The following is a 27,769-nucleotide window of genomic DNA, read 5'->3' on the forward strand; positions in this document are numbered from 1 at the left end:
AAGGGCGGCACAGGGAGCACAGGAAGTTTTCAAAAGTGTGTAGACCCCTTGTACATTTAAAATAGATTAACATTCTCTTGTCTAATTAGAATACAATTGCAAGAGTTCTCATTTGTCTGTACTTCAGGAGTTAACTTGTCTTTTTGCTCAAAGCTTTCATCTTTGAAATTGCAAAACTTTGTTTCAGAACCTTACTCTGCTACCAGATTCCTTTTGTGGTCAAGTACAGGTCAGTCTCTCCAGAACTCTGTTTTCAGCTGTTACACCGAGGAGAAGGAGTCTGGCCTCCTAATCCTTCAGTCTTGGTTTGTTTCCAAGCCTTTCTTAGGAAGCCTGTCTGTCTTAGTTGGTGCAAGCTGGAACATCTAGAAACTGTGGGAATGCAAGAGTGAAATATTATCTGCTCTGCTTCTTGCCATTGCTGGCTTGCATGGATGGCTTGGGCATGGCTTATGAGGGTTCTGCCTCCTATAAAAATAGTTGCTGTCTGTCTGTACCAAGGAGAGGAAATCCTACCAGCAGATCATTATCTGTGCTCTGGTACAAAATTAAAGCTGCTGAAATAGTTGCAGACACAGCAGCTCAAAACAGAGATAGCAGAGAGGAGCATACTTTTGTGATAGAATTTGGAATTGCCTGCATCTTATAAGTGCTGTAAGTTTGCTAATAGGAATGTGCAGCTAAACTGCTTGGAAACAGGAAGGCAAAACAATAATTTGAAATTAGACCCCCCAAACAGGGAGATTGTTTTAAAACATGTGAGAAAATGCAAAAGCATTTTGCTTTGATGCTGTGGTTCCCAGAGGAAATGGCTGCAGGTATCAATCAGCACCTTCGTGGTAAACATTGCTGATACTTCTTTAGTCATGGACCTGCTTTAAGGAGCAGAAGAAAATTGCAGGTTTCCATTTGTGGGGTGGAATCTCCATCTTGGAGATGTTACATTCGAGAAAAAAAGTGCATTGGCTGGATGATCCTTGACAGACATTTAGGGTCTTTCTATTTAGAGTGTTTGTTGCACAGGCCATCTATTATATCCCTTGATTGATAGAAAATTCATTATTCAGACAGATTGTAGATTCCTTTCAGTTTTGTCTTTTCCTGCTGTCATCGACGATGCAGTGCCTGGAGCAGAAATCGTAAAAGTTATTTTCATTGGACACTGGCAGAACAGGAAGAACAGCTCCGTGCTCAGGAGAAGGTGTTGAGCCTTTTCAGCAGAGGAAGTGGCATGCATGCCACCAGCACCTACACTCTAAATTGGGAATTCCTGGTTTAGAGCAGAACCACAAGCATGCATGTCTTCTGTCCTTCCTGCTTAGAGGAGCTGCCTTTCTGCTCCCTGGACATCATCTTATATTGGAAAGACCAGCAGACTTTGAGCATAATATTGGCATGGAAACCAATGGAGCTGCAAGTAGCTGCACTCCTGGTTTATTCACATGGTTGTATCCCCAAATGTTGAAGTGCAGTTTCATCACTGTAACAGTAATGCTTCTGTAGTTTGTGCCTGGTTTCCTGTTTTAATTTGTCTGACTTCAGCTTTCCAAACTGATTCTTCTCCTGACTTTTTCAACAAGATTGAAACGCTTAGTATCCAATATATATACTGAAACCTCATAATTTAAATTAGTGTATGATCTTTCTTTGAGAATATACCTGTTACTATGCACATAAGCACATCTGGTGCTGAGCTACTTCCATCTCTGAAACAACTGTGGAAATTATTTCAGATATGCAAGTAGAGTTTGGACACCCACTACCTTCCAAACCAGTTGGAATGAGATGTCCTTGGCTGTTATCTCCCTACATATTTATGTATCTTCACTTCTTGGAACATGGCTGCCTGTTTTCCTAGTCTGTAATGCTTGCAAATTTTTTTTTTTTGCAGTGGATGATAGCACTGGAGTTATAAATTGTGTCTGCTGGAAAAATCCCATGGTAGCAGAAACACCTTTATCAGGTAATTTATCAAGTAAATAAGTCCTCTTTTGACTGTTTGTTTTTACTTATGTCTGTCTTAAATAATTTAGCAAGTGATCTTTGCAGAAGAGCAAATTCAACTGTTCTTTTTTTTAATTTTAAACCACCACATCATACTGCCTGGGCCATTTTGGGAATTTTCTATTAGTTTTTGTGTTTTGTTCAGGGGTGATGCCAATAAAACCATTACATTATGTCCTGTCCCTGCCTTTTCCTTATTTGAGTAATACGATATTTCAGTTCTATGCTGTGACATTGTTCAGAGAATTTGCCTGTTAAGGTTCTTTCTGTGACTTAATCTAGTAAGAAACTAGGCTGGAAATGTGCCACAACTTCTGTTTCCAAAGTCAGTCCATTGACCTGCCCTTGTGATTATGGTTTCAGGATTTATCCTTGCTTTGTTTGTATTCATATACTCTTGCTCATACAGACACTGTCAGCAGTGAACTTGAAAGTAGCTTCAAACAGAGTGGGAAGATGCCAGCAGTCTTTTACAATTTGGGCAAGTCCTAAATGTGCAGTAATTGTGCATTTGAAATTAATGTATTACTGCACTCAGTAACAGAACAGTGCACCAGTGTCTGGCTGTCTCTTTGCTTTTTCTCCCACTGTTTCTTGTAGATCAAAGTACAGAATTCTTTCTACTTGGCTCTTCTTGGAAGCCCATGTAGTGGATTGACAACCCTATTATGGAGCTGATCAAATCCTACTGAAATAAATCTTACTGGTGTCATCTGCAGTGTTAGGAATACATATTAATAGCATGGAGAAAGGAAAGCTTGATGTAAAAGTTTAAAACTCTGATGTCTGTGGAACAAGCCCATTTATACAGACAGATAATTCATACTTATATTTAACAATGACATGACAGGTGGTACAAATGGTCCCAACTGGAATGTACAAGACAGCTCTCACTTTAGAGAGGTGAGGTGATGATCTGGCACAGCTCATAGCTCTCAAAAAAAAAAAAAAAAAAAGAAGAAAAAGGGAGACACGCAATCAAATCAGTTTTGAGGAACTTAAATGAGGAACTTAGATGCATTAAAGGGAATTGCATGAAATACTGCTTGAAATAGAATGAGGGCCAAGAATGCTTTTCAGCCTTGTATTCTTATTTTACACATACATCAGTAGTGCTTGGATGGACACTATACTAAGAATGGCAATTCATTTATTTGTACCTGCTAAAGAAAGCTCTTAGAGGGCACAAGAAACTTTCTTCCAGCCTTTTGTAATTGTGAACAGGGATACTTGGAGCAATAATCAGGTTTTAAGTTATGAAGGATTTACTGTCCTACAAAGCTGTGTTATGTAAATGTGAAGTTCTGTCAAGTTGCATTCACCTCAGTTGCATTCACCCCAGCATGGACATCAAATTGCATCACATGAATGCTTTGGCCCCACCTCAGATGACTCATTCTTCTTTTATATAAAAAGTTCAGCTAACTTTTATTTTTCTCTCTCATCCATCTTAGCATGACAAAATCAAAAAATGACCAAATCAGTTTCAAATTTATATTTCAATTTTGCAACCTATCTATGACATTTTCATTGGTAAATCAGTGTCTTCTCCTTTTTATCTTTTCCCCAGATGAACAATTCAAAGGAGTATAATACAGTAAACTAATTTTGTCACCCAGAAGTTTTCCTGCCCAGGACACATGGTGCCTGGGACCCTACCCTTTTTTAGTGATATGACTCCTGTGGTGCTTAGGTGGATGAATGCAAAAGGACAATTAATGCATTGGCTTTAGTGCCTGACTCCCTTTCCCTCACTTCTTGCAGGTCATCCAAGCACACCCAGCAGTCTCAGTGTGTTTGAACAGCTGAAGAAACTCCAAGAAACAGTAAGCCAGAAAACCAAGCTGGAGATTGGAGATGTTGTCAGAGTCAGAGGTCACATCCGAACCTATAGGCAACAAAGACAAATTCAGGCTTCATGTTTTTGTGAGTGTTATGAATCTGTGATATATGTAACTAAGATGTCTAAATCTGTGAAAATATCTCAGCTGTATGTAATTAATTGAATATTTTCCACATTATTTTCTGGCATCTCATTTTTTCTAAAGATTTTCATCTTTATTTCAATTGTAGCAGCATAAGGTTAGAAGAGACACTATGTAATGTGTGAGATTAGACTGCCTGTAAATGAGGCACTCCTGGAAAAACTGTAAAAGCTGATTAGCATGCATAGAAGAATACCACACAGACACTGTGGTTGGGCATCTCCAAGAGTGATTTGCTGTGTTGAAATAGAGCAGCCAAAGCTTGTGGAAAGGGAGCTGGTGACCTTCTGTGTCCCACTTCACCAAGGGCACTGAGGGCTTTGGAGAAGTGGCTGCTGTTTGTCACAGCCTGTACAATCCATTCCATGAGCAGGCAGCAGCATATGGGCAGTGTCCCACAGAAGCCTGGCTCCTTCTCAGCTCCCTGGTTTTGCAGACTGAAGGAGAACTGCTCCTAAGGCACAGATCTGCATGCAGGTGCTGCCTGTGTGTCTGACAGCTCTTGGAGCAGCAGGGCTCTGCAGCCCACAGCTCTGGGAGCTTCCAGTTGCATAACTTCCTCTCAGTTCCCTGTCTGTGCTGTTGTGTAAGAGCTGGTTTTCTCCAGTGAGGTCTTACAGAGATAATACTGAAATTATTTCTTTAGTGAAGAAAATCCTGTCTTTTAAAAACCCTGTGTAAGCCAGATAAAAACTCTAGATTTTTCAGTTCTAGCTTAAATTTGCAAGGGAGTTCAGTCTCCCTATTCAGACAGAAGATTTATGAGTATATACAACTTCATGGGTTGGTAATAATACCAAAGCGAGCTATGCAATTCAAATAGCCTCTAAATTGGTTTCACTTTGGCCCAAATAAAACTCCTTACTATGTGTTAACTTCATTTAATGGATAAAGGCCGCTGAAAGGTAAAATAGAGTTCATAAATTCTGGTTAAATAAGTTGTCAGACAAAAGCATAATCTGTAATGCACCACAACAGGCCATTTTACCTCCTTGTAAACTGTAAAAGAAGGATTGGCCTTTGTGGTTTGTTTTTATAAAAACCACAGTGAACAAATTTTGCCAATTTAATACTGGCTGTGAAGCTCTGTTGTGCTGCCTCAGGTTTGCTTGCTTAAAAAATTGTGTGGGAGTCCTGGCCAGGTCTACATGTTCTCATTGCCTTTCCAGATAAAGTGGATGATCCTGTGTGTGATGTCCAGATTTCGAGAATGCTGGAGCTCCCCTGTCTCTATAGAGAAGTTTATGATAAACCTTTCAAGGGCCCTGAGGAAATACAGAGGTAAATGCAGTATGCAGAACTGCTCCTGGGGCAAAGTACAGGATATTATGATTGTTTACTTGTTGTAATAACACTGGAAAAAAACAGAACAGGGCCTGACTGTGATTTAGTCTGCGTTCATATACAGTAGCAGTCTGCTTTTCTCCCAAATAATTGGTGATCCCTGCAGATGAGATACCTGTACATAATATGAGGAAAGAAATATAATACTGAACTAAAGTGAATATTAGGAAGGAAGTAAAATACTGTGTACACACCTCTTTCATCTCGTGAAAAAAGATGGGATTTAGAGCAAGATTTGGGGCTGAGGTCAGCAGAGAGGATGGAGAAGTATCCTTGACTGATGCTGTTTTATGTGTAAGACTGAGGAGTTATTCCACTGAAATGCTCTCCTGCCCTTGTCATTGTCAGATCACAAATGCATAACCTCAATAAGCTGAGTCAAACACCCACTCCTGTACTCAGTTTCAGGGTAGCTGGATGCTTACTGGGAGGCCTGGTGCATTAATGTTGTTTCAGAGACTGCAGGTCTTAAATTCACAAAACTGCAACAGCAAATGATTGCAGAAGAACAGTTGAAAGTTTATACTTCTAAAAATGATCTGATTTAATTAAGGATTTAAATTCAAATTCTTTGAGGACAGTAAAACATCCTTTGACCTTTGAAACCAATCCAGTGGGCTGACTTTATGTAATTGTTCTAAAACACATTTCTTACCTTTTGACATGTTCTGTGTATCCTTGTAGTGGCCTGGAGGGTCAGAATTTCTCAATCCATATGCTGCATGAGAAAGTGCAAGGCTTTCTATTAGAAAACAAAATTCAGACCTTTTACCAGCAGGAGTTGGAGACAGTTGATTCTCTGGTGTCTTTGATGGGTGTGCATCTACCCAGCCCCAGGTGTGAGGAGGTGAGTGAATGCACCTGTTCCAAGCTTTTAGTGGTGGGGCATAATACCATGTACTTTCTAAAGCATAAACAGACAAGAGACTGTGTCTTCAGAGGATTCAAAAACCACTAGTGCTTGAGCTTTACACATTAATTATTTACAGAGTTTGAAGAAATCTTGTTACTTTAGATGTATAAAACTGGGCTGGAAAAATTAATGTAAGAACATGGAGTTATTAGGGGTAATCTTGTGTTAGGGCTGAGCAATCTTCCAGCCTGCAATAGTCACTACTTTATTTAGATTTGTAAATAGTAGCAGTGTCAGAAAAAGAAATTGCTTTAAGGTGCTTGAGTTTTTTGGGACAGAGGTTTGAGATCCTGAGTCTGATCAGGAGAAGGGAGCACTAAATCTTTGTCTTGTTTCTTATTTGAAGCTCAATATATTAATTGAGATGCAGCTCTCAAGAGGAAGTTATGATGGATGAACAGTGCTGCCTGCTACATGTTTCTCACATTAGAAGTCCCTAACTGTGAAAGGGTGAGAAGGTGGGATTAAATTGAAATCAGTTTACAGGCAGTTGCGTGTAACCAAACTATTATGAAATTTTCCAGTGAGTTCGTAACCTCTTGATCAGCTGCAGAATGGGAAGCAGAACAACATTCGTTTTGTAAAATGGCTTTATATTATTCTGTATTAGTTGGGGAAATTACAAATCAGATTCTCAGCTGATATGGAGTGATAAGTTTCTGCAAAGCTTACAGTTACATCTTTTACCATGAAAGCAATGGCACTTGGAACTTAAGCTGGAGTGTTGTGATTCATTTGTTTACTTTTTGGTTTTCTGTAGAGAAATAAATCCCTGGCAGTCATTTTCACCCTGATTTTGATGTGCACTGTAATGTTAAGTGCTGTGTTATGCTGAATTCTAACGTTTGTTTAATTCTTAAGAAACCCCAAAAAATAACACAAAAACCAGTCTCTTGCAGATGAAGTCAAATAATGATGAAAAGTAGCTCTTTTCTTGTTGGCCTTGTTGAACTGCTGCTGATAGCTGTTCTTGATAGCTGGGTTTTTGTTTGTTTGTTTGTTTGTTTTTATTTAAGGAAGTTTTTTCTGGTTTGCTTTAAAACAAACATGGGTATTAGCACTAACAAGAGCTATTCTCATTTTAGACTGAAAAGTTGGCTAGTAGATTATCCAACATGGCGCCTGGTACTTTCTAAACTAGCTGGAACAGTATTAAAAGTTCCCAAACACTTTACATTAAAGGAAGTAGTGGCCATTGTGTTCAATACTGGAAACTTAAACGCTTCAGCATTTATACAAAGACCAAGATAAATAATTTACAGAGCCATTTAAAGTAGGAACTGGTGCAGAACAAACATAGAAAGACCGAAAAAATACCCCAAGAAAACCCAAACAAAACACCAACCAACCATAAGAAAAACAACTTAAAAACCCCAAACCAAGAAAAATACTGTAGCATCAGTGTTGTTAGCTGTCATGAAGAGCTATCATAATAATGAGTAGTTGCTCCTGACCCTGATACAAGGATGTGAGTGTATATCCCAGGAATTTGTGTGCACAGATGCTTATTTAGAAATTGCAGTTCTCCTTATTGTCCTTTACTATTAATTTCTTGCAAAGAAGATTATCTGTTCTTGCATGAGAAAGGACCTGCAGTTGTCAAGTGGCATGAATGCCTTAGGAGGGGTGCCTAGTAATGCTCTGGAAATGTATTTCCTTGTTCCTCTACTCCATCTCTAGAAGGTGTCACCTTTCATAATTGGCAAAGGGTCAAGTACCCAGTTCTATCCACAAAAGGAAGTGTAATAGATCTGATTTCTGTCCCTCTTCCTTTCTTTTCTCTTCAATAGTCTTTTGTTTTGCACTGCCCTCAAATCAAGAGGATAAAAGGTGCTGCTGATGTGGAACAATGTTATTTTGGGCCTATTTGGCAAGGCAGGAGCTACAGAGCCAACTCAGCAAATTAGGCCATGTCACCATATACACACTTGTGCACTTCTTGCACTTTTCCTGGATGTAAAAGGATGAGTTATTTGGATGTGTAGGTAATTTTTTTATCCTGATCCAGTGTTCTAGAGCACAAGTTGCTGTTAAACTATTTGTTTCCTTTCTCTTTCTTTCCCCCTTTCCCCCTTCATCTCTTTCGAAACTTTTAAAGTACTTGCACGGTGTTTGTCATAGTGGGAGGGTGTCTCCCCATGGAATATTTTCTCCAGGGAGGTGATGAGCTGTTGTGGAGTCACTGCAGGGGAGTGGAACAGAGGGTGAAAATGGAAGGAGTTAGCTGGGATAGTTTGAGGTAGGCAGCATCTCTGTGTTCCTTTCCAGCATTGCTGTGTAGCTGAGCCCTGTCCACATCCGATACATGTCCTACAATAAATGCCTCATTCCAGTCCTGATGCCTCCCTGACAGTGCAGTCTTCTGCCTCTCTGGAATAAATTTCCCTCTGTCAGGTGCATCTGGCAGAACTGAAACAATTTCTCCTTCTCAGACATATACTAGGGAAAATTAAATTTTATAGTCTTCAGATGATGAGGAAGAGAATTTAACTGCTTTTAAAAATAGTTAAAAATTAACAAATCTTTTATGAGTTTTAAAGCCACTGGAGCTTTAATTTGCATAACCAGTTCCCCATCTATCCTGAAGGTGTAGGCTTTTCCCTATCCCTTAAAACAAGTGACTTTTGAGTCTGGACGGGTGGGTACCAGAAGGAAGACTACAAGTGAAACAAGAAAAAGTAATTTTGTGCTTAGAGAACCTCCAGAGTGTACTCACTGGACTTAGGCAGTTATATTTGGCAAATGGACAAGTCTTTGGTCACTTTTTAAAAGAAAGCTACATGTTAAGTGGATCCATCCAATTTCTCAGCTGAAATGCTTTAAACCATCCAGTCTTGATTAACAATATTTCTGCCCTTCTGCCATGCATAAGCTATAGTGTGTGCTATTTTAGTGCTGCCATTGCAGTTTGTGAATGTCACTGGCTTGGACACGTAACTTGAGTTGTGCTTTGCAGAGTGTGCTGTTTGTGCTCCTCTTGATTTGAATATTATCTCAAGGTCACCAATGAGAAGTAGTTAAGGCAGGAAGTTTTGCAGTGTTGTTCACACTGTCTGTGTCTACCCTGTACATTGTAGCGTAGCTGTAACACAGTTCATTGAAAGTTCTTGATGCAGTGTCTTTGTCTTTCTGCCTCTCGAGGAAGTTTCACCACTGCTTTAAATATTATTTAAATATTTTTAAATATTATTTAAACATTTAAAACTATTATTTTAAATATGGTTTGCTATAATAATCTGCAAAGTTTATTATAGGACTTCAGGACTAACACGTCCAGGATCACTATTACTAAAATTGTCACCTGCCTAAGCCCAGGATTAAACATTACATGAGAAAATGCAAAAGGTGATTCTATGAGTAGAATCACATGTGTGGGTTATACCAGGAAACTTTAACACCATCAGGGTGTGATTCATAACGAGTCAAAGGTTACATAGTTCCAGTGTTTTGAACAGACTCACTAATTCCTGTACCACTTCATTTCTTTGACCTATTATTGATTGTACAGAGAACTTGTCTTATTTTAAAGATCTAAGAATAACTGGTTGCACAGCACCAGCCCACTAAGCTGTGTGAGGCCTATCAGATGGAATATATTGATTAAAGCACCAACTTAATTCTGGATACATAGATTCTTCTGTTGGCTTTGATACAGAGCCCTTGGCCATTCTTGGGAGTGAGGGCAATGGTAGTAAAATTATTATTTAATAGCTGCTTCTGTGTCAGGTTACACACATACACACACACAACGTGTTTTACAAAAGGGATGGCTGATTCTTGAATGCTCCTATGCTTTGGATGTACAGCTTAATTTATTTGAAAAGGACCTGATTTGGAAGAGAGGGGGAAGACCCTGCTGTTACTGCTTCAGAGAATCTGAAATGCTGCACCCTGAAACTAAGGCATGCCCAAGGGGATGACTTTGCAAGAGGAGCTGTGAACACTGGGAGAGGTACTGGGCAGAAGTGCTGTTGACTTGTGCATTTGCAGGATGAGATGCTGAAGCTACTTTGGGTGGACCAAAAGAGCAGAATAAGCAATTTTAGACTGTGTTGACAAAGAAACTGAATTGCTACTATACCCAGAGGAATGGAGAGGAGGAAGCGTGTTCTAGAGCACACAAAGAAGAAACACCAAATTTTTCCTGTCATTTTATGGTACTATTCAACAGCAATAATACACAATATTTTTGTATTAATATATAATATGGTATTATTAAAGTGGGCAGGAGCCCTAATTTGTTTTTCGGAAACAGTCCTTCTGCCACAAAGCCCTTTTCCATGGATTCTGCAACACATATGAGAGAGTGCTGATATGGAGCAGCTGCTTACTTATAATAAGTCCTTGCTGCTTTCACTCTGTCAATGCCTTGACTTGCATTCTTAGTGATTCTGTTTCAGTATCCATCCAGGCTGAGCTGTGTGTCAGTTCACACAGAGTCTGTTTTTAATTATCTCCCTTTTCTGACAGGATTTCAATGGTAAGCCAAACTGAATAATTATTGTGCTTCTTTGGGAATATTTTTCTTTTTTTCTCCCCAAATGTTTGCTTTCACATTAAAAATTGATCAGAGTCTTGAATTTGTTGCTTTGCTAGCAATTTCTTACATTCTTGAGGATTTATTACTGCATTTGAGTGAGAGGCAAAGTCTCTTCATTTTACATATGGCTGTGAGAATGTGCTTTTCTGTGAGCAAGTATTCACTCTTCACTTAATCCTTCCTGCTGTATTTTATGTTTGTGACTCTTCTGATGAACTGAAGAAACAATGAAGAGAAATACCTTAGTGGTATTAATGTGACTGGAACAGTGTCCAGATGCATAGCCAAGTTTGTAATTAGAAGCAGAGTCTGTTGTTATCCACATTGATGGTATGGTGGGCAGGAGGACAGACAAGGTCCAGTCACTGAATCCTTCAGCCTGAAACAGAGGAAACTGAACTGAGAATAAGAGCCATTGTTCTGTGTTAATTATCTTGAAGTATTCAGCAATTATTTTTACTAGTGATTTGAGAGGAGAAAGAGAGTTAGGTGATGTGGGACAGAGAGAGAGAGATGTGATTATGGCCTGTTGAAATCCTGCGGGTTATCTGGAGGAACAGGAGGGAGAAACCTGTGATGCATGCTAACACCAATACCCCTTTTGGATCCCAGAACTGTTCCCAGTTAGGTACATCAGCTTCCAGGCTGTTGGAGTGTCACTTGAGAGCTGCAAATGCATTGAATGAATGTTTTGTGAGAAGATATTCTTCCTTTGCTCCTGTGGTGTCCGTTTCGCATATTCATGTACTTTCTTTCTAGTTCATGATGATTGCCTGCCTCACTCCTGAGGCTCTAAGCTGCTCCTGGTGAGTGAAGTAGGATATGTGAAGTCTGATATTTTTGTTCAGAACAGGGTGGGAGCATTTCTGGTGATAGTTGAAGGAATGGCTTGGTAAATCTTGCTCTGGTTGCTCTGGTGTGGTTCTAGTTATCAAATGGTGGTTTGTGGGAAGCAGTTTAGCTCTCTTCTCAAAAACCACAGGGAGCACAGTGTGCTCCCAACAGATGAGAAAACAGCAATTGGGGAGCTGAAGCAGTCTGTGTAGATAAATGGGAGGTTGAAGGACACAGTAGGACAGATAGAGATGGAGAAGAGTAAATCATAGTTTTGCTCTTATCTACACATACTTTCCCTTCTCCACAACTAATTATTTCCTTCTACTTCCCTAGCTGTCATTCCACTCTCTTAGCTCTGCTCTACTTCCAAACAAACCCTGCTTTTCCCTGTTTTTTTTTCCCCTCCCCTTCCTTCCTTCTGCTCTGTTAGATGTGTCCCAAACACAGAACCCTGTGTTCTAAATAACCTCAGTTATGGACTTCCAGACACATTGTTCTCCTTTCACAAAAAACCAATTTCCCACCTACCCTCAAAACTGAATCCTTTGTTTCCTTATTTCGTATACCTGTCTTAATTTCTTGCATGCTCTTTATTCTTTCACTTCATTAGGCTGTGGAGAAGCTCCTGAGAGCATGACTAGAATGTTTGTAAAAATCTGGAAACAAACGGAGCATGAAACAAATACTGGTTTTGTCAGTTTTCTCCTTTCCCTGAAACCAGGAGATGGGAATCCAGTCCTTAGCACTTGGATTCCTCCTGAATATCACCTTAGAAAATACTGATTTTCCTACCTTCCTACAGTTATGTACAGGAAAACTCTGACAGTGAGCAAGCATCACAAGAATATTCCAAAAAAGATTTCTCGGTACATCACCAAATAGCTGCTAATCACAAACAAGGCAGTTTGGAGATTGTGGTTCCTCAAGACTGGTACAAGCTTCTGGTATTTGGGTTTTGTTTAAAGCTCAGAGATATTGGTTATTTCATACATAACAGATATGATTTGTGAATTACTAAATGAAGAAAAATGTGTAACAAAATTCATGTCAAAGAGGATCTGAAGTCGTCTTCTTGCAAGCATCTGGAGCTATTGCTGGTAACTTTGGTTCAGCTGAGATGTCTCACCATCTGCTTCATTCTTTTCTTTCCATCTAGGTGAAGTCAGAAAGTAGCTCCAGTTCCAAAAGGATTCACAGTGTTTTTAAGGAAGCAATAAAGATGCTACAAGAAAAAGGAGTGGTTTTCCAGAAACCTAGCAGCTCCAAGGACTTATACTATGTAAGGAACTGAGCTGTGGTTGCAAACAAGTTCAGTGGTATGACTTTCATAATCAGTGAAAACAATAAAATTATTGCAGAAATAGTAGAAATGTTTCAGAAAGAGCAGCAGGACTTCCAGGTGCTCTCAGTTTACTCAGAAGTATTTTCTGCAGCTTACTTCACTGTTGGTTGTACCTCTGTATCACCCATGGAGTTGTTCCAAGTTCTGTCCATGTTTACGGGCTGCCAACCTGCTCTGATCCACCTGAGCTCACTGAAACCTGGGATCTGGGACAGTTCTCCTTATCCAAGTGGGTCAAGCTTGCTGTTCTGCTGAGTCAGTCACTCTCCTTTGGGTCAAACTTAGTTGTATCATGTTCTTCACCTAGCTCATGGATGCTGCTAAAAGTAGTAAAAATATTGCCTGAAGGTTTAATATCCATTATTAGTCTTGGGGGCAGCATTAAATGCAGAGTATAATTATGACAGTGTTAGCTCAGAATACACCATGGCATTGGATTGTTTTTCAACAGCAAGACCAGTTCCTTCTTTTTTCTTCAGGTGACTGACCATGATAAGGAGCTGTTTAAAGTGACCCTTGATGTGATTAAAGAAGACTGTCGAAAACCCAGGCGTAAGTAGCAGAGTGAGAAAGCTCTGATGAGCTGGTGCTGATATACTGATGACAATATCTCCTCCTGCTGCTGGATTGGATATGCTGCCTGTCCTCACCCTGGAACTCGAGCTGTTGCTGGTGTAGCTAATCAGTATAGCTAAAAGCAGGAGTGCAGGAGCAGCTTCCTGTGAACATGGAAAGAGCAGGTGTGCCCAGCAGGAAGCAAACTTCTCCGATCTGAAATAAGCAGCCATTATCTTAGATCTATATCTTTTGAGAATACTTGGATTTTGGGAGGAACCAAATGTAATGAAGTCAGGTCACCACCTAGCAGGTGTTGCTCTGCACTCTGGAGAAGTAGCAAATCTTGCTGGTTCAGTTTCTACAGGGGAGTTGACACAAAAGTGACCATGCAGAAAGGTGAAATCCCCACCTCCTTTAAGTCAACAATACAACTTGCTTAAGTCAGTAGAATATTCTCTGGAGATTTTAAGCTCAGGTAAAGTTCAGATGGCATTTCTTTGTAGTTAAGGATTTCAGTTGAACAAAGTCTATTTCTTTTCAGATAACGTGCCTCAGGTGGCTCCTGAGTTATCCCTGTCCCTCAAACTATTCTGTCTTACTGCCAAAGTGATAACTTGTGCTTGACTTGAATGTGTTCTAATTAAACAGGTATATTGCTACAGAGCAATGGGATAGAATGTGTCAGCAGGGATCACTTGCTGCCAGAGTGCAGCTATTTGTGGGACAGAATGTGCTTTAGTACAGAATAAATGACTGACTGGAACATAAGGCATAAAATCTTAAATTGCTCATATCCCTGTACTGTCATAACTACAATAGCACTTGTAGGACCTGGAGTATGATGGTTATCCTGCAGTGAAAAAAAGGCTAAGTGAGGCAAAATCAAGTTTGAGTTTGAACTGTCTCTCTTAAGAAGTGGTACAGTTGTAGACAAGGTCTTGGGAGAAGAGGTTACTACTGGTCATGCAGGTTAATAATGGGCTTGTTTGCCTGAGGGTGTTTCAGTGCAACAAATTGCTGTATCACATTGTTTTATTGTCTTTTATCCAGTTAACAAATGTAATTTCTCTAAGAGTCAAATCATTTCTTTGCTCATTTTATACATCAGTTAGTTGTCCTGGTAAGTTGCTTTTTTTAATATAACTATGCCACGGTCAAGGCCAGAACCTCTATACAGTTGACAGAGGCACTGAGTGACTGCCTCCTATTTGTTCCGTTCTTGTGCATTGTCACACTGGTCAAGTACTCTGTGATCCATGAGAAGTTGGGAAGTTCTTTAGGTCAGGAAAGTCAACAGCAAAGAGTAATTTGTAGATCAGTCACAGAAAAGACTTTGAAGAGTCTTGAATCCTCAAAGCCATGTTTTCCATAATAAGCAGTTTAAAATTAGCTACTCTCTTACAAACGCTCTTGTTCTCCTTGAAGCTTTCCCCCTACTTAGTTTCCCACTGTCAAGAGGACAATTTCCAGGACAGTGTCCCTTTGCTGGTTTCCAGAAGGTCATTTCAATGTTCTGGTCATTGGCAGCAGAAGCAAAGCCAAGAAGCTTCAATCGAAACCAGCAGGCACGGCGGTATTTGTTGTCCGGGGATGATGCAAGAGCACGGAGCTGAGCGCGGCTGCCGGCCCCCCTCTGCCGGCAGGAGCTCCAGTGAGAGAGCAGGGACATGGCCATTCACCCCTAGGGCTTTTTCTTGTTTGTTGCAAGAAATTACTACCCGTTTTCCTCCAAGTGTAATAGTAATCTTCCATGACAAGAGGCATGATTTATGATAAATCAAACTCTTCTCTCCAATGAGTTACTTCTCTGTGAGTTTTCCAGGCAACGCCTTGCCCCATTGCTGTAGTTGTGACACATTCCCAGGCCCAACCCAGCTGTCTGAAACTATTGTACAGATTTAAAAAAAAAAATCTTGCCTGCCTACTCAGAGCTGCACAAGCCCTGATCTGTAATGTGCCTACATGACAGCCCTAGTCCTTGGCTCCACTTATAATTCCTGATCTTAAATGCACTCATGAGAGACCACTGTGGGTCCATCTAGAAGCTTAATATAGCCAGATAGCACATTTTGACTCCAGACTGAACTGCAAAATGGATTTGAGTTTTGGTTTGTTTCTTTCTTTGTTTTATAAATTTGCTATGTTTCTCTGAAATTCTCTCTAAAATTTATAAAATTTAGGCTTCGATCAGGCTAATGGTAAAGAGGACAAAAACCAGAACTACTTGAAGTTAAATTTAATATGTCAGAATGTACCCTATGTGAGACGTCTGCAGTGAGCAAATGGTTGTTGTTCTAAAACTCTGTCCCCTCTGATGTTGGTTGTCAGGCAGGACAGTAATCACAGCCTGGCTTCCCTCAGCTGTTGGACAAAAGCAAGAACCCAAGATGTCAGTGAAAGAGGGACAGGAGAGTTTTGTGGTTACTTAATCATTGTACACACCTGCAGCTTCCCCAAAGTGCCATTTTCTACCAGCATCTAGGGGGAAAGTACACATTGTACTGTTAGGTAACACCTGAGTCATTAACGTAATTCATTGAGATTTAAGTTACTCTGGATCAGGGATAGGCAATTTGACCTTCTTACGACAAACTTATGACAAATGCAAAGTGCAGCTACCCATTTTGTTTGCAACAACAATCACTATGACCAGGTAGAGGCATTGTTCTGTAGTCTGCAGTTTTCTCTCCCAGGGTAGTGGACTCATTTTTGGCTATTGGCCACAAAGGTCTTTTTATCATGCTGGATACTTCTGAGGAAATATTTCTGCCTGATTCACAGCCTAATCAGAATTAGGCTGAACTGTTTATTTACTGCTATCTACTAGGGACTTTTCTCAGCAGGTTCTAAGGCAGCTCTGGGGCTCAGCAGATTCTAGAGCAGAGAATTAACTACAAAAAGCCAAAAACCAACAAAATACAGGGCCCTCCCTGGCCCACGGCAGTTCCTCAGTACCCTTATCAAACTTGCCTTGCATCACATGAGCTAAGGAGAAGGAAAATAATTTGTGCTGATAAATCTGATTTATGTCTGTTTTCCATTGTCAGCTGCTGCACAGAAATATGTTGTGGACCTCAGCACTTGGGGGACTGGGAGCTTGCAGCACTGATGATTAGTGGGGTACAGGCTGTGTTGGAGGAAATGGTAACTGGGACAGCTTGAAACAATGCCCCACCTGGCACAGAATAGATGTGTGCAGCCATGAAGGACCTCTGTGCTTGCCCCTAGCAAAGGGGGTTATTTTAAACTTCTGTTCTCTTGTACATTGCAGGGCTAATTCCTCTTAAAATGAGATAAAATCTGATACTGATGGTTCCATGACTTTCTACTCCCGTAATTGTCTGGGTGGTCTGCAGGGTAGGGATGGGATAGCATTGCGAGGTGCATGCAGTTGCAGTGCAGCAATTTTTCCACAAGATGCCAGCGTTGGGCCAGCGGTTACAGGCCCTGGCCACGCACCTCCCTGCTGTGCTTGAAGGTTGTGAAGCTGGGTCTCTGTAAAATGACTTTCGTTTGCTTCCTTCTGAAGTTGCAAAAACTGGATAACCTGCACAGGTGCACAGTGGAGGTACCCTTACATTATTGAACTCCTCAAGTTATACTGAGCCTTGTGTGTTAAGAGTTGTCAAGACTGAGTTATCTTTCACCCTCATTACTACTGTTACAGCCCTGACACTTCTCAGAAAAGTCACTAGGAACACTTGATAATTGGAGAACTGTAGGCACAGACAGGATCTCTTTCTTCTCAATACACATCTGCTTCTGTATCTAGTGCTCTGGGATTTTTCATGATTGATCTGTATTATGATAGTTCAAAAGAGACAGTTGGACTGAAATATTTCTTCCATGCCTGGCTGCATTTTCCTTTTTCTTGCAGATGCTGAAAAAGGCTGCCATTTCCTTCATGTCCTGAGCTGTGTTCAGCAGAGCTACAACCCCTCTCTGCCTGAAGTGGTGATGCATCGTGTCTTGGAACTACTGGAGAGTAACAGTGATATTGTCAGCACTATGGAAGGATATTTTATGGTATTTTAAAGAGAAAAGATAAGAAAGAGAGGTTGAGAGACTGTGACAAGCTGTAATTATCTGGTGTGATCTAGATAGTGGATAAAAAAGAGCCTTTTGATTCTTTAAATTCTATTTTTGTCCAGCTTAAGAGAAATTGTTCAAATACTTGTTTTAATATTCTTCCTGACTTTCTTGCTATTCCTAGTGAAAGTGGTATCAAACTGATTCTGGACATTCTAATCTAGCAGGGAAACTGGAAAATAAATTGTGTTCTTGGAGTAGGATAAGACATTGACCATCCACACATCTGCATCCAGTGGCCTAAAGAAAAATCACTGTTAAAGATCACTGTTTACAGCAGTGGTCACCTCAGGAGATATTTTTCTGGCTTAAAGACTGATCTTGCTAGGTTTCATGTGGTAATAGCTGTGGATCTTTCTATGTGAACTTGGTAACATCCAGAGAAAGGACACACAAACAGAAGGATTTGCCTGTCCTTCCTGGCGGTGCTGGTGCATCTCCTTCTGTGAAGATGTGTTCCTCAATCTGGGCAGCTTTCTCACTACTAAAGCAATCCTCACCATTCTCTGTAAAGTAATATTCAGGAATGGGGTCCTGCATCCCTTCCCCATCCTGCAGCCTTGCCCACTGGTTGTCAAGCATGTCTGCATTCCTCTGCATTCCCATCTATGCTACTGATGCCTGTTGCTGCAATTTCTCTTCAGACCAGAATTCTCAAAATCAGCTAGTGTTTTGCTGTTTCAGTTGCTTCTAAGATCACAAATGGTAAAAAATAAATTAGATGCTTTGGAAAAGAAAATACAGAAGCCATTGAGACCCACTGTAATCTCCTCTGCCTGTTGCTTTTTGTGTCTTTTATTCTTTGTCACTTTTGTGGTAAAATACTACCCATATCTGTGCTTGCAGAAGAACACAAGGCATAGATGAAACAGTGTTGGCCTAAAGAAGGTTACTATGCAAGATGTTTGATCTGGAATAATTATAACTGTTATGTGCAACAGTTAAAAACCAAAGTTGTTCAATATTTATGCTTAGAGAGGGCTTGCTGCTGCAGGGGCTTGTCTGTTTAATTAATCTGTTTAATTTATGGTGTGGAGGTGAGACCTTTAACTTGAAAAGAGTACAAAGATTGAATTTATCCTTTTTTCCTGGGCACCTTCCCTGTAACAGTTGAAACTGTTGAGACTCCCTGGAGGCAGCTGTAGTGGTAAAGCCCTATATAAGGATTGACATAGCAGAGAAAAATAAACCATATGCATGAGGAAAGCCAGTGAGTAGCCCCATGTGTGCCAGCTCTCTGGTTTGTTATATTATCTGCCTCACTCCAAGCCCTGGCTGCAGTGAGATATAGGCTAAGAGAAAGGCTTGACAAAATATTTGGCATTTACATTCAGAGGCCCGTGGAAAACTCTGGCCTTAAAGTGATGGTAAGTTTGTTCGTAGTAGAGAGTTGTGGGTGAATCATTCATTTGCTGTGTGTTCCTTACTTGCTGCAGGACTCAGGAGTTGCTTTCCTCACAGATTTCCCTGCTCCTCACATTGCTGCTCTGCTCTGAGTCAGGTACCTTCTAGTCAGATCTTTAATATGGGCCCTGAACAGGTGCTGAAGGGAGGTACCTGTGCAGAAGGAAATAGAAGAGGATTAAGGAAGAGTTGTAGAGTGTTCCCTATTCCCTCCCCATGCCCTGAATATCTCTGTAAATCAGGGAAAGAAGGCAGATGCTGAGTGAAGTGCTACTGAGGGGAGTTGAAACTTTAATTTATGCCTATGAGAAGATCTGGTTGGCCACTGGGGAGATTTGCTTTTAAATTCCTGCTCTGATTGTTGATGACTTTGAAGTGATGCTTAAAAACAAGGCTATCTGTGGAAGAAGTAGCTTGGAATATGGATCCCTGAATTCAAATTCACTTCAGGAAATGCCCACAATCAAGCAGTACATATAGATAAGTTGCTTATTTGGAATGAATTTGAGGATATTTTAAAGGAAAGTATGAGGTGTTTCAGACCATTTGGAAGAGCATGTCATCTAATTTATGAGGCTGTCTTGGCCATTTTCTTGAAATGTTCTGTATTAGCAGAAGCTTATTTTGCTGGGAAAGGGTTAAAGGAACAGTGCTAGCTCAATGGGAAAGGTGATCTCCTCTCTTAAGTTAGAAGAAAGACCCTGGTTCTCCTAAGGATGACAGCTGAGTGTGTGGGCTGGATGAGTTCAGGGAGAAAAAGAGAGTTTGGAGATCATGTTGCTCTTTAGGATCTCTTTAAAATAAATTCATACCAAAATAGGATTACATCTTTGGCTTTGCAGTTTGCATAGTTACACGTGCAAATTCTGTTTCCTCCAACTCTGAGGCTACACTTACTGTATTTTAGATGTGTTTCTTTGTGTAAAGTTTGCCTAAAATCTCTGTCCACTGATTTTCTATGCTTGGAGGTAGAAGGGACAGACACTTGTATCTGCATCAGTCGTGCCCCTGTTGCAGTTCAAAAGCACTGAACAACTGCAAAGCCTTGGAGATGAGGTGGAAGGAACTTATCTCAGGAAACACGGGTAAGTTATTCTGAAAAAAAACCTGTCCCTGGAAGTTTTTAAGTTGATCCTTGCTGGGAGTGCTCAACTTCTGTGGTGGAGGGTGTGTTCTGATGGTGTTTGTTCCCTAAGAACAGGAAAAAGAGATTTTTCTCAGATGAGTTCTCTCAGGGAAGTAAGATGAATAAACACAAGGGAGCCTATAGTTTTTACAAGAGTGAAAGGTTAAGCTGAAGTTAATGGAGGAGCCTAGATTTAAGCTACACAGATTCTGACTGTCTCTACAGAATAGATGTGTCTTAAGCTTGCATGCTTTATTTTTTCCACAGTAGCCACCCAGCCCATGTTAACACTTACTCTGGTTGAGAGCATTCCCTCTTGCACCTACAGGGAATACAAGATGCATGTGCCTGCACAGCAGTGCCCCGAGGAGCTGTGGGAGCACAGAGCTCACTGTAGGCTGATTTACCCATTCACTCAGTATCTCTACAGTGTGCTTCTGTGACAGCAGTCTAGACATACCCATGTTGGTATAAGTCACCTTTATGTGAGTCAAACTACACACACTAGGGCTTTTACTGCAAATAAACTGTCTCTCTGTTTAAAGATCATATCCTTAACCAACAGAGTCATATCATGCACACTGTTAAAATTCTTAGACCACACCTATGAAATATTGTGCAGAACATTCAGTGAAAGCATGCTTTCTTGTTTTGTTTAATTTGAAAACTCATTAGGCAACACAATTATTGCTGGTTTATTAAAGGACTTAGAAGGTGGCACTTTAATGTAAGACTGACAAGTGAGAATTCATGTTGTAGAACTCCTTCATGGCCAGTTCCAGTTTCCATAGCAACAGTTACGGCAGTAAAATGTAGGTAAGGAAAATGGAATTTTTAAAAGCAGTTGGCATTTCAAACTTACCTTTCAAAGGTAAGTTTCCATATGCAGCACCTCAGAACAAAAATTACCTAAGAACCTCAATATTCTTTTCTAGCAAAATGCACGTTGATTGCTTTTCTGGTGAGGAAAAAAGGAACAGTTTTACTTTCAGTCCCTGCCCTCTGCTTATGTGAGAGTAGAGATGAGGTTGCTTCATATCTCAGTTTCCCCCTTCAGTAAATTGGGAATAATACAACTCCCTGTGTAGGTCATAAGCCTCAATTTTTTTGTAGTCCTAGTCATTAAAAGATCTATGGGAGCTATTAGAGAAGAACTGTATGGCTGTGTGGGACAGAGTGAATGGATAGATGCTGGAGTGGGACTTAGGAAAAGTTGTTCTTCTGTTAGTATTAATAGCTTTGTATTTTTCTGCCTTTTTTTCCCATGTGTATTGCTTTGCTTGTCTTGTCATCTTTCTCTCCAAGGCCTTTGGGGCAATGATGGTCTCCCTGTTTTTATTTATATCATATTTTTTCTGGAATCCTGTTTCCTCTTATGACTTCTTAGATGACTTCATAAAAATAGAAATCCAGATATATGAGTTCTGAGTATTCGTGCTCTGAAATCATTGGATTGTAAATTTGGACCCACAAGGGCCATGCATTTTATACAACCTGCCTGGGAAATGAACTTTACTTTCAAAATTAATAAATGACCAAGTTAAATATTGGTGACATGACTAAAAGCTGTTATTGTTTTGGATCTCTGTATACTTGTGTATTCCAGCGATGAAAAACGTAAATAGGACTTGCTAATTCATTATTCAAAGTGGGAATTCATCAATGAGCAGCCAGTGAGACATGAAGCCACACAGAATTACAAGACAGAGTACTGGAAATCTGTTTGTCAAAGAAATGCTGTTTGGTTTACTTTGAGAGTAAGCTGATCCTGTGGGGAAGAGATATGCCTAGCAAAGATTTGTATCTTTATACTTACCTCTAAATGGCAAAGGGAGCAAGTTCAGATCCCATGGGCACCCTGAATTTTGAAACTTCCTGTCAGTGCAGCACTATGTTCTTTATTTCTGTCTTTCAGCACAGTCTCCAGTCCTCCTGCCCCAACCCTCCAGGCTAGAGCAAAAAAAAGTTCAGCCACAAAGATAAAAGAATAGTTACAATAATTGGTTACCATCCTCCAGGAGTCCCAGCATTAAGCAACATTTTTGTGGATCCTTGTGGGCAGCAGGGAAATGCTGAGCCAAGGATCTTGGGTTTCATTCCCAGCAATATACCCTGTCAGGCACAGAGACATTCCCCCTAATTTCTTTCATCTATTCCTGAGCTCCACTCTCCCCTCTGACTCGATTGTCAGGCCCTTCATTTCATTCACAGTCACAGATCCTGTCAAAATCCCTTCCTCTATTTTGTTCCCTTTATCTTTCCTAACTCAAATATCCTTGTCAAGATTTGGCAATTGAAACTTTCAGAATAATCCTCTTGCCTAACTGAGTTGACACTGTTCACAGCCCCATTCTGATTCCAGCAGGCTGTCCTTCGTTCCTTGTCTAGGCACCAGAAGAGGCAACTTTCTTCCCAGTGTAGTTTGCAGCAGGAAAAAGCTGAAATTTCAGGAAAACAACACTCTTTCCACGCCACCCTCCTGAAGATTTAGTAGCACCCTAAATATTCTGGTGGTGGTTTTTTTTGCAGGTATCCAAGTATAAAAAATAACCTAACAGACCCACAACTGAAAAACAAGAGTCGTGTCTTGCCCAAACCTGAACAAGCAGAAGTCACGCCCCTGATAGAAGCTATCTGCCTCTCCCTGCCACTTTCATGTCCTTGCAGATCTCATTGCAGACATGATCTGTAAAGTTGATGTGGGCTGCTAGCTTGTGTGTCTCCCAGTTAGTGTGTCTATTTCAGCCTGGTTTTTTCTGAGAAATTGTGACTCTATTCCGATGCAATTATGCTGTGTGTCTGGGCATTTGTCATCCTCCGTCCCACCACCCCAAGTGACTTTAGCTAGTTAAGAGATGTGAAGGACCCTGAACTGTTATGGTCTGGCACATTTGTAGGAAATGGATGCACTGATAGAAGAGGGAAGCCCAAATCGGTGCCTCCGTGAAAGGGAAGGAAGACAGTCAGACAACACCAGAGAAACCACACACGGGACAATCCCAAAGAACCTGTTCCTGTAACTTCAGCTGCCACAAGAAGTACTTGTTCTGCAAGTGCTCTTTTAAGAAATGATTGGACAATTTTTGCAGAAGTTTCCTCACAGATATTGCCCTAAGACAGTCATGATGGCAAACTGCAAATCCATTAAAATCTGATAAAACTGCATTGTGGTGCAAAGTTGAGCAACTGATTGTTAATGATGCCACCAGCCCATTTCCACTAATATCTTTTAATGTGCAATGGAGGCTATAGTAATCCAGTCACAGCAATTTACAAGCTGAAACCAGCCCAGATTAACAAAATTGCCTGAGAATAACACAGCCAGGAATTTGCCAGTGAAAGAAATAACCTAAAGGAATGATTTTCAGTAAGTGTTAACTACTGAACACTGCAGTGCCAATTAACCTGGCACAGCATGTCCTACAGCTCTTGTTTTAGCTTGCTTTTTTTGTTATTCACTGGAAGAAGGCACACTCCTTCCCTACCAGCTAGAACTGGAACTCTCTGCCACCTTCACATCACTCTGCTGGAAACAAGGTAAGATAAATAGCAAGTGTAAGTCACTGCATAGCAACATGATTAAAGACAGTATGTGCCAAGTCTGTTATTGGGCTGGAAAGTTTGTGGTTCCTCCCAGGAGTGGAGACTTCAACCAAATTTTAGTGATACTTGGAAATAAGAGGGCGGAATCTATTCCCTCAAATGTCTTCCCCAACAATGGAGTCCTGCAAGTCCTCCAGGCCTAACAGATTTTAACATGTGCTCTTCTTGGTAAGGAACAAAGGTGGTGCAGAAATGAAAAGAGTGCTTGGGGCTGGGTTTTTCTCTTGTTGACAATATTGGTCATTTGCTTTGAGAGTGTTGGGTCTTTCCTTGTGTTCATGTAAGACTCTTTGCTATATTGTCCACAAAAGAATCTCTGCGCTGAAACAAGCCAGCTGATGTTCTGAACTACTGCCTACACTGCTGACTTATCTCTCTCATTGTTTTCTGTCCTCACCTTGTCTTTTTTCCCCCTCAATAAAATCTCTTGAACTTAATTCCCGATTCAAAGAAGGTATGGTCTCTCTCCTCTTGTGAGTACAATGATCCAGGACAAACATAACAAGAGCAAATGGATATAGAGAAGAGTTTTTGTTGGAACCCTGAATTTAGGAAAGGATGAGAAATACAAAGGAAGCTGAAGGAGGAGGATTTAGCACAAAGATGTTTGAAATGAGTCCTACTGAAAAAGCCTGAAGAAATAATTGCCTAATGATGCTGTAGACATCTGTTTCAGAACAAGCAGCAGGTGTTGCATGTAATGAAAGCAAGGACTTGTACTGTTTTATTTTCTGCAATTAGAAAGCAGAGGAGGAAATGAGGTCAGGAAAAATGGAGTAAGAGAACATTTAGCATAAACAGCTGGGCAAATTTACATAGAGCACAGCAGTATGTATATGCTCTTCCTCTGCCTTCCTTATACTATCCTCGAACAGGTCTGTTCTGCAGAGTATTTTGTCCTTCCTAAAAGATCAATGCCTTGAGTGCTCAAAGTTATATGCCAAAGTGGAAATTGGTCACCAATATGCTTTTGAGGACCAAAATGCACAGGATAATGTAATTGTCACACAGATGTTGTCATGAACTGATGAGAATGACCCTGAAGGTAAAGCTGCCCTTGTCTCAGGCGGTTTGTGTGCCTCAGTCACCAGAAAAGTGGCTGAGAAAGCATCCATTACTGAAATAGTTCTTTAGGCTTGCATTCCTGGTGCTGCATGGCCAGGGCTCAACACATGTCTGGATCCAAATAAACGCCTGGAATTATGTGGATGGTGTGTCCACTGCTCCAAGCTGAAAAGCACACCTGCACCAGGCCCTGCTAGAGAAACTGTAACTTCGCTTTCCACTGGCCATTTTTTGTTTTGAGATTATCTCATTTCTTGTTACAAGCAATTAACATCCTACAGGGCTTTTTATTTTTCAAGCATCTCCACTACTGCCCTATGAAGCCTAACCCCAGTCTAATGACTGGGAGAAAAAACCAAACTCTTTGTGTCTACCCATGGAATGAGGTTACTGTTGAGGAGATCCAAAACTGCTTTTACTACAGAAGTCTCTCAGTTGGGAAAACCACTTTGCTTTTGTATGAAGATAACAAAACAAAAAGTTAATGCACTCCACTGCTGAGTGGTAGAGGTTGGATGTTACATATTCTTCTTACAGTGCCAAGCTTGTGTGCTCATCACCTCTGTTCAAACTGCAATTCCATGAGCAACTTTTCCTAAGGTTTTATTTGTACGTTTTTATAGTTCACAGTCTGTCAGTCAAATGTTTTCTGGTCTGGATATTGCCAGATAAATTCTTCTACTTTCTCTAGGGACTGTCCAGCCAAATAAAATTAATGTTTGGTTTCAGAAAGGGTTGAATGAGTAAAAATAGTGAAGAAATCAATTCAAATTTCAAAAGGGGTTGGCAGAAATTTTAAATCTCAGTGTCTATGTATGTATCCATAGAGGTAACATGGGAAGAAAATGCAAAGAAACACTATTTCTTCCTAGACTGACTTTATTTTAACAAGCCCATGTTATCAATAATGGATATTACCATGTTTTTTTTTTGCAGAGGATAAAGCAGAAACCAGTCTCAAAATGTGCTGTTTTGAGAACAGTGAGCATGCTGAAGTCAGGGATAGCATCCGGGAAGAAACCTGAGGAATCCAAATCCAAACCCGTGATCAGTTTGGTAAACTTCAGCTGTCTCAAACGTAAGCCTGACACATATATCATAAAAAAAAGTGTGGCTTGGGCTTGCTTTATTTTTTTAAGCGCTTCAAGAGATATCTACAAAGCCTCTGTAAAAATGGAAAAGTACAAGGTGTACATGGATGAAAAGGAGTGTGCAATCTGCTGTTACCACCCTAAACACCATGCAGGGCACACACCACAGTGAGAAATCCTTCATCCACAACTGCTGAGAGAGCACTGAAAAATAATGTTAGTCATGAAAGGGTTCAGCTGTAAGATAGCTGCTTCAAGGAAAGGATGATCTATAATTTAAGTCCAGAGGGTGAAGCAGCTCTTTCATAATGTAAGTAAAAGCTGTTAAGCCGTTGGAAAAGCATGTACACTGCCTGCAGAAGGAATGATTATTTTGGTTTTTCCATTATACTAGATTGCACAGAGGGGCTGACAAAGCAGCACTCTCTGCTGAGGAGGCTGGGAGGGGAAGGGGCATGAAGATACTGTGCTAGAGGAGGGGGACTTGCTCTGCCAGCACTGCTGCTGGTTCCTTTGGTTGCTTTCTACCATATTAGCTGGGCCTATTTATCTCCAGAGTGAATTTCATTTGAAGAACAGTAATCTGCCAGGAAGATGAAATGCAAAAAAAAAATTGGGTTTAAAAAAAAAAAAAAAAAAAAAAAAAGATCACACCATGCTTTGTTTCGGAGTTTGAGATTTGAATGCCAGACAGGCTCTACCATTCCTGTCATTCCTATCAAAGGCCGTGTATGTTGAAATGCTGAAGTGGAAGGACTGCCTGGAAAGCAGCCTTTTTAAGAAACTGAGGTTTTGTAAGTACAGAAGCTGAGATGGGAGAGTAACAAAGGCTCTGTGTTGTGCTGTTGCACATCAGAGCCAATAAAACCCTAAGGGGCACATCTCTAGTACCATGTCTAGCAGATTATGCATGCAACTCCAGTTGCCAGTAATGAGTTGTGTGGCTAATCTGTCATGCACAGCACTGCACAGTTCCCCTTCCCCCAAGGGGCTGAGCTCATGGCATTTTACTTCCCCCCAGGGTGCTGAGCACCGTTACAGTCCCTTCAGTTAGTGGGACAGGAAAACACTGTGTTCCACCTGGGTGCTCAGTCAGAAAACAGAAAGGAAAATCATCTTTAACAACAAGTCCAGCCACCACAGACAGGCCTGTTAGACCCCAGCATGGTTAACATTCAGGGGCAGTTACCTATCTACAGTGACATGCCATGAATTAATAAGAGGCATTAAAAATGGCCCTAATGGAGCACAGAAAAGCCTGACCCTTGTTTTATTTTCTCACTGATTTAACGATCCAAGTGTTTTCAATTTACAACTCAAATGCTTATTTACAAAAAAATTGCCAGCATGACAGAGTCCTCTTGAAATATGAAAACTCAAGTCATGCTCCAGCTCTGACAACATCACACACACACATTCTGTCACGCATCAGCTTTTGCTGTAATTGGAGCAGAGTCCAGGCTGCTGGGCTGTAGCTGCACTAGGTCTGTGAGGCTAATGTGATTACCTGCTTGTTCAAAAAAAAGTGAAAGAAGAATCTTTGCCCCAATACCCACCTAGCAAAAGAGTAGAAAAAAAGGTTTTAAAAATGGCTGGTTTATTTTAGCCTTCAGAAGCTGGATTTCTCAGGATATTCCTCAGGTGAATTTTATCAGAAGCATGAGTCTTTGAAGGTGAGTTATTAAATCAGCAGTTAATATTTATACTAATATATGTGTTAAAATTGTTGTAATAGCAGTGGTATTCCCATGCAATGATAGGACTTTGGTAATGGGGGCTTTAAGAAAAAAAATTAAATATTAGGAGTTTTAGCACTAAAATCTCCAGAGTTATTTTCCCACAAATTAACAGTGTTTCAGCCTTGTGTT

The 27,769-nt window shown here is 40.6% G+C and overlaps 1 protein-coding gene across 4 annotated transcripts in view; it reads left to right on the forward strand.

Moving 5' to 3' along the window:
- The window catches only part of STN1 (STN1 subunit of CST complex), a 42,472-nt gene extending 20,785 nt beyond the window's left edge, over window positions 1-21,687 (forward strand). For 3 of the 4 annotated variants that reach the window (XM_041461547.1, XM_041461549.1, XM_041461548.1), the window contains exons 4-11: window positions 188-229; window positions 1,892-1,963; window positions 3,769-3,930; window positions 5,159-5,270; window positions 6,018-6,180; window positions 12,780-12,902; window positions 13,445-13,517; window positions 17,401-21,687. In XM_041461547.1, the coding sequence (XP_041317481.1) occupies window positions 188-229; window positions 1,892-1,963; window positions 3,769-3,930; window positions 5,159-5,270; window positions 6,018-6,180; window positions 12,780-12,902; window positions 13,445-13,517; window positions 17,401-17,558 (905 nt within the window). In that variant the 3' untranslated portion in view covers window positions 17,559-21,687. The remainder of the gene's footprint in view (window positions 1-187; window positions 230-1,891; window positions 1,964-3,768; window positions 3,931-5,158; window positions 5,271-6,017; window positions 6,181-12,779; window positions 12,903-13,444; window positions 13,518-17,400) is intronic. The other variant, XM_041461550.1, reaches the window with a different exon arrangement.
- Window positions 21,688-27,769: the final 6,082 nt, after the last annotated feature.

Source organism: Pyrgilauda ruficollis, unplaced genomic scaffold (genome assembly GCF_017590135.1).
Source record: "Pyrgilauda ruficollis isolate IOZ18807 unplaced genomic scaffold, ASM1759013v1 scaffold15, whole genome shotgun sequence".
In the NCBI taxonomy this organism is placed as follows: domain Eukaryota; kingdom Metazoa; phylum Chordata; class Aves; order Passeriformes; family Passeridae; genus Pyrgilauda; species Pyrgilauda ruficollis.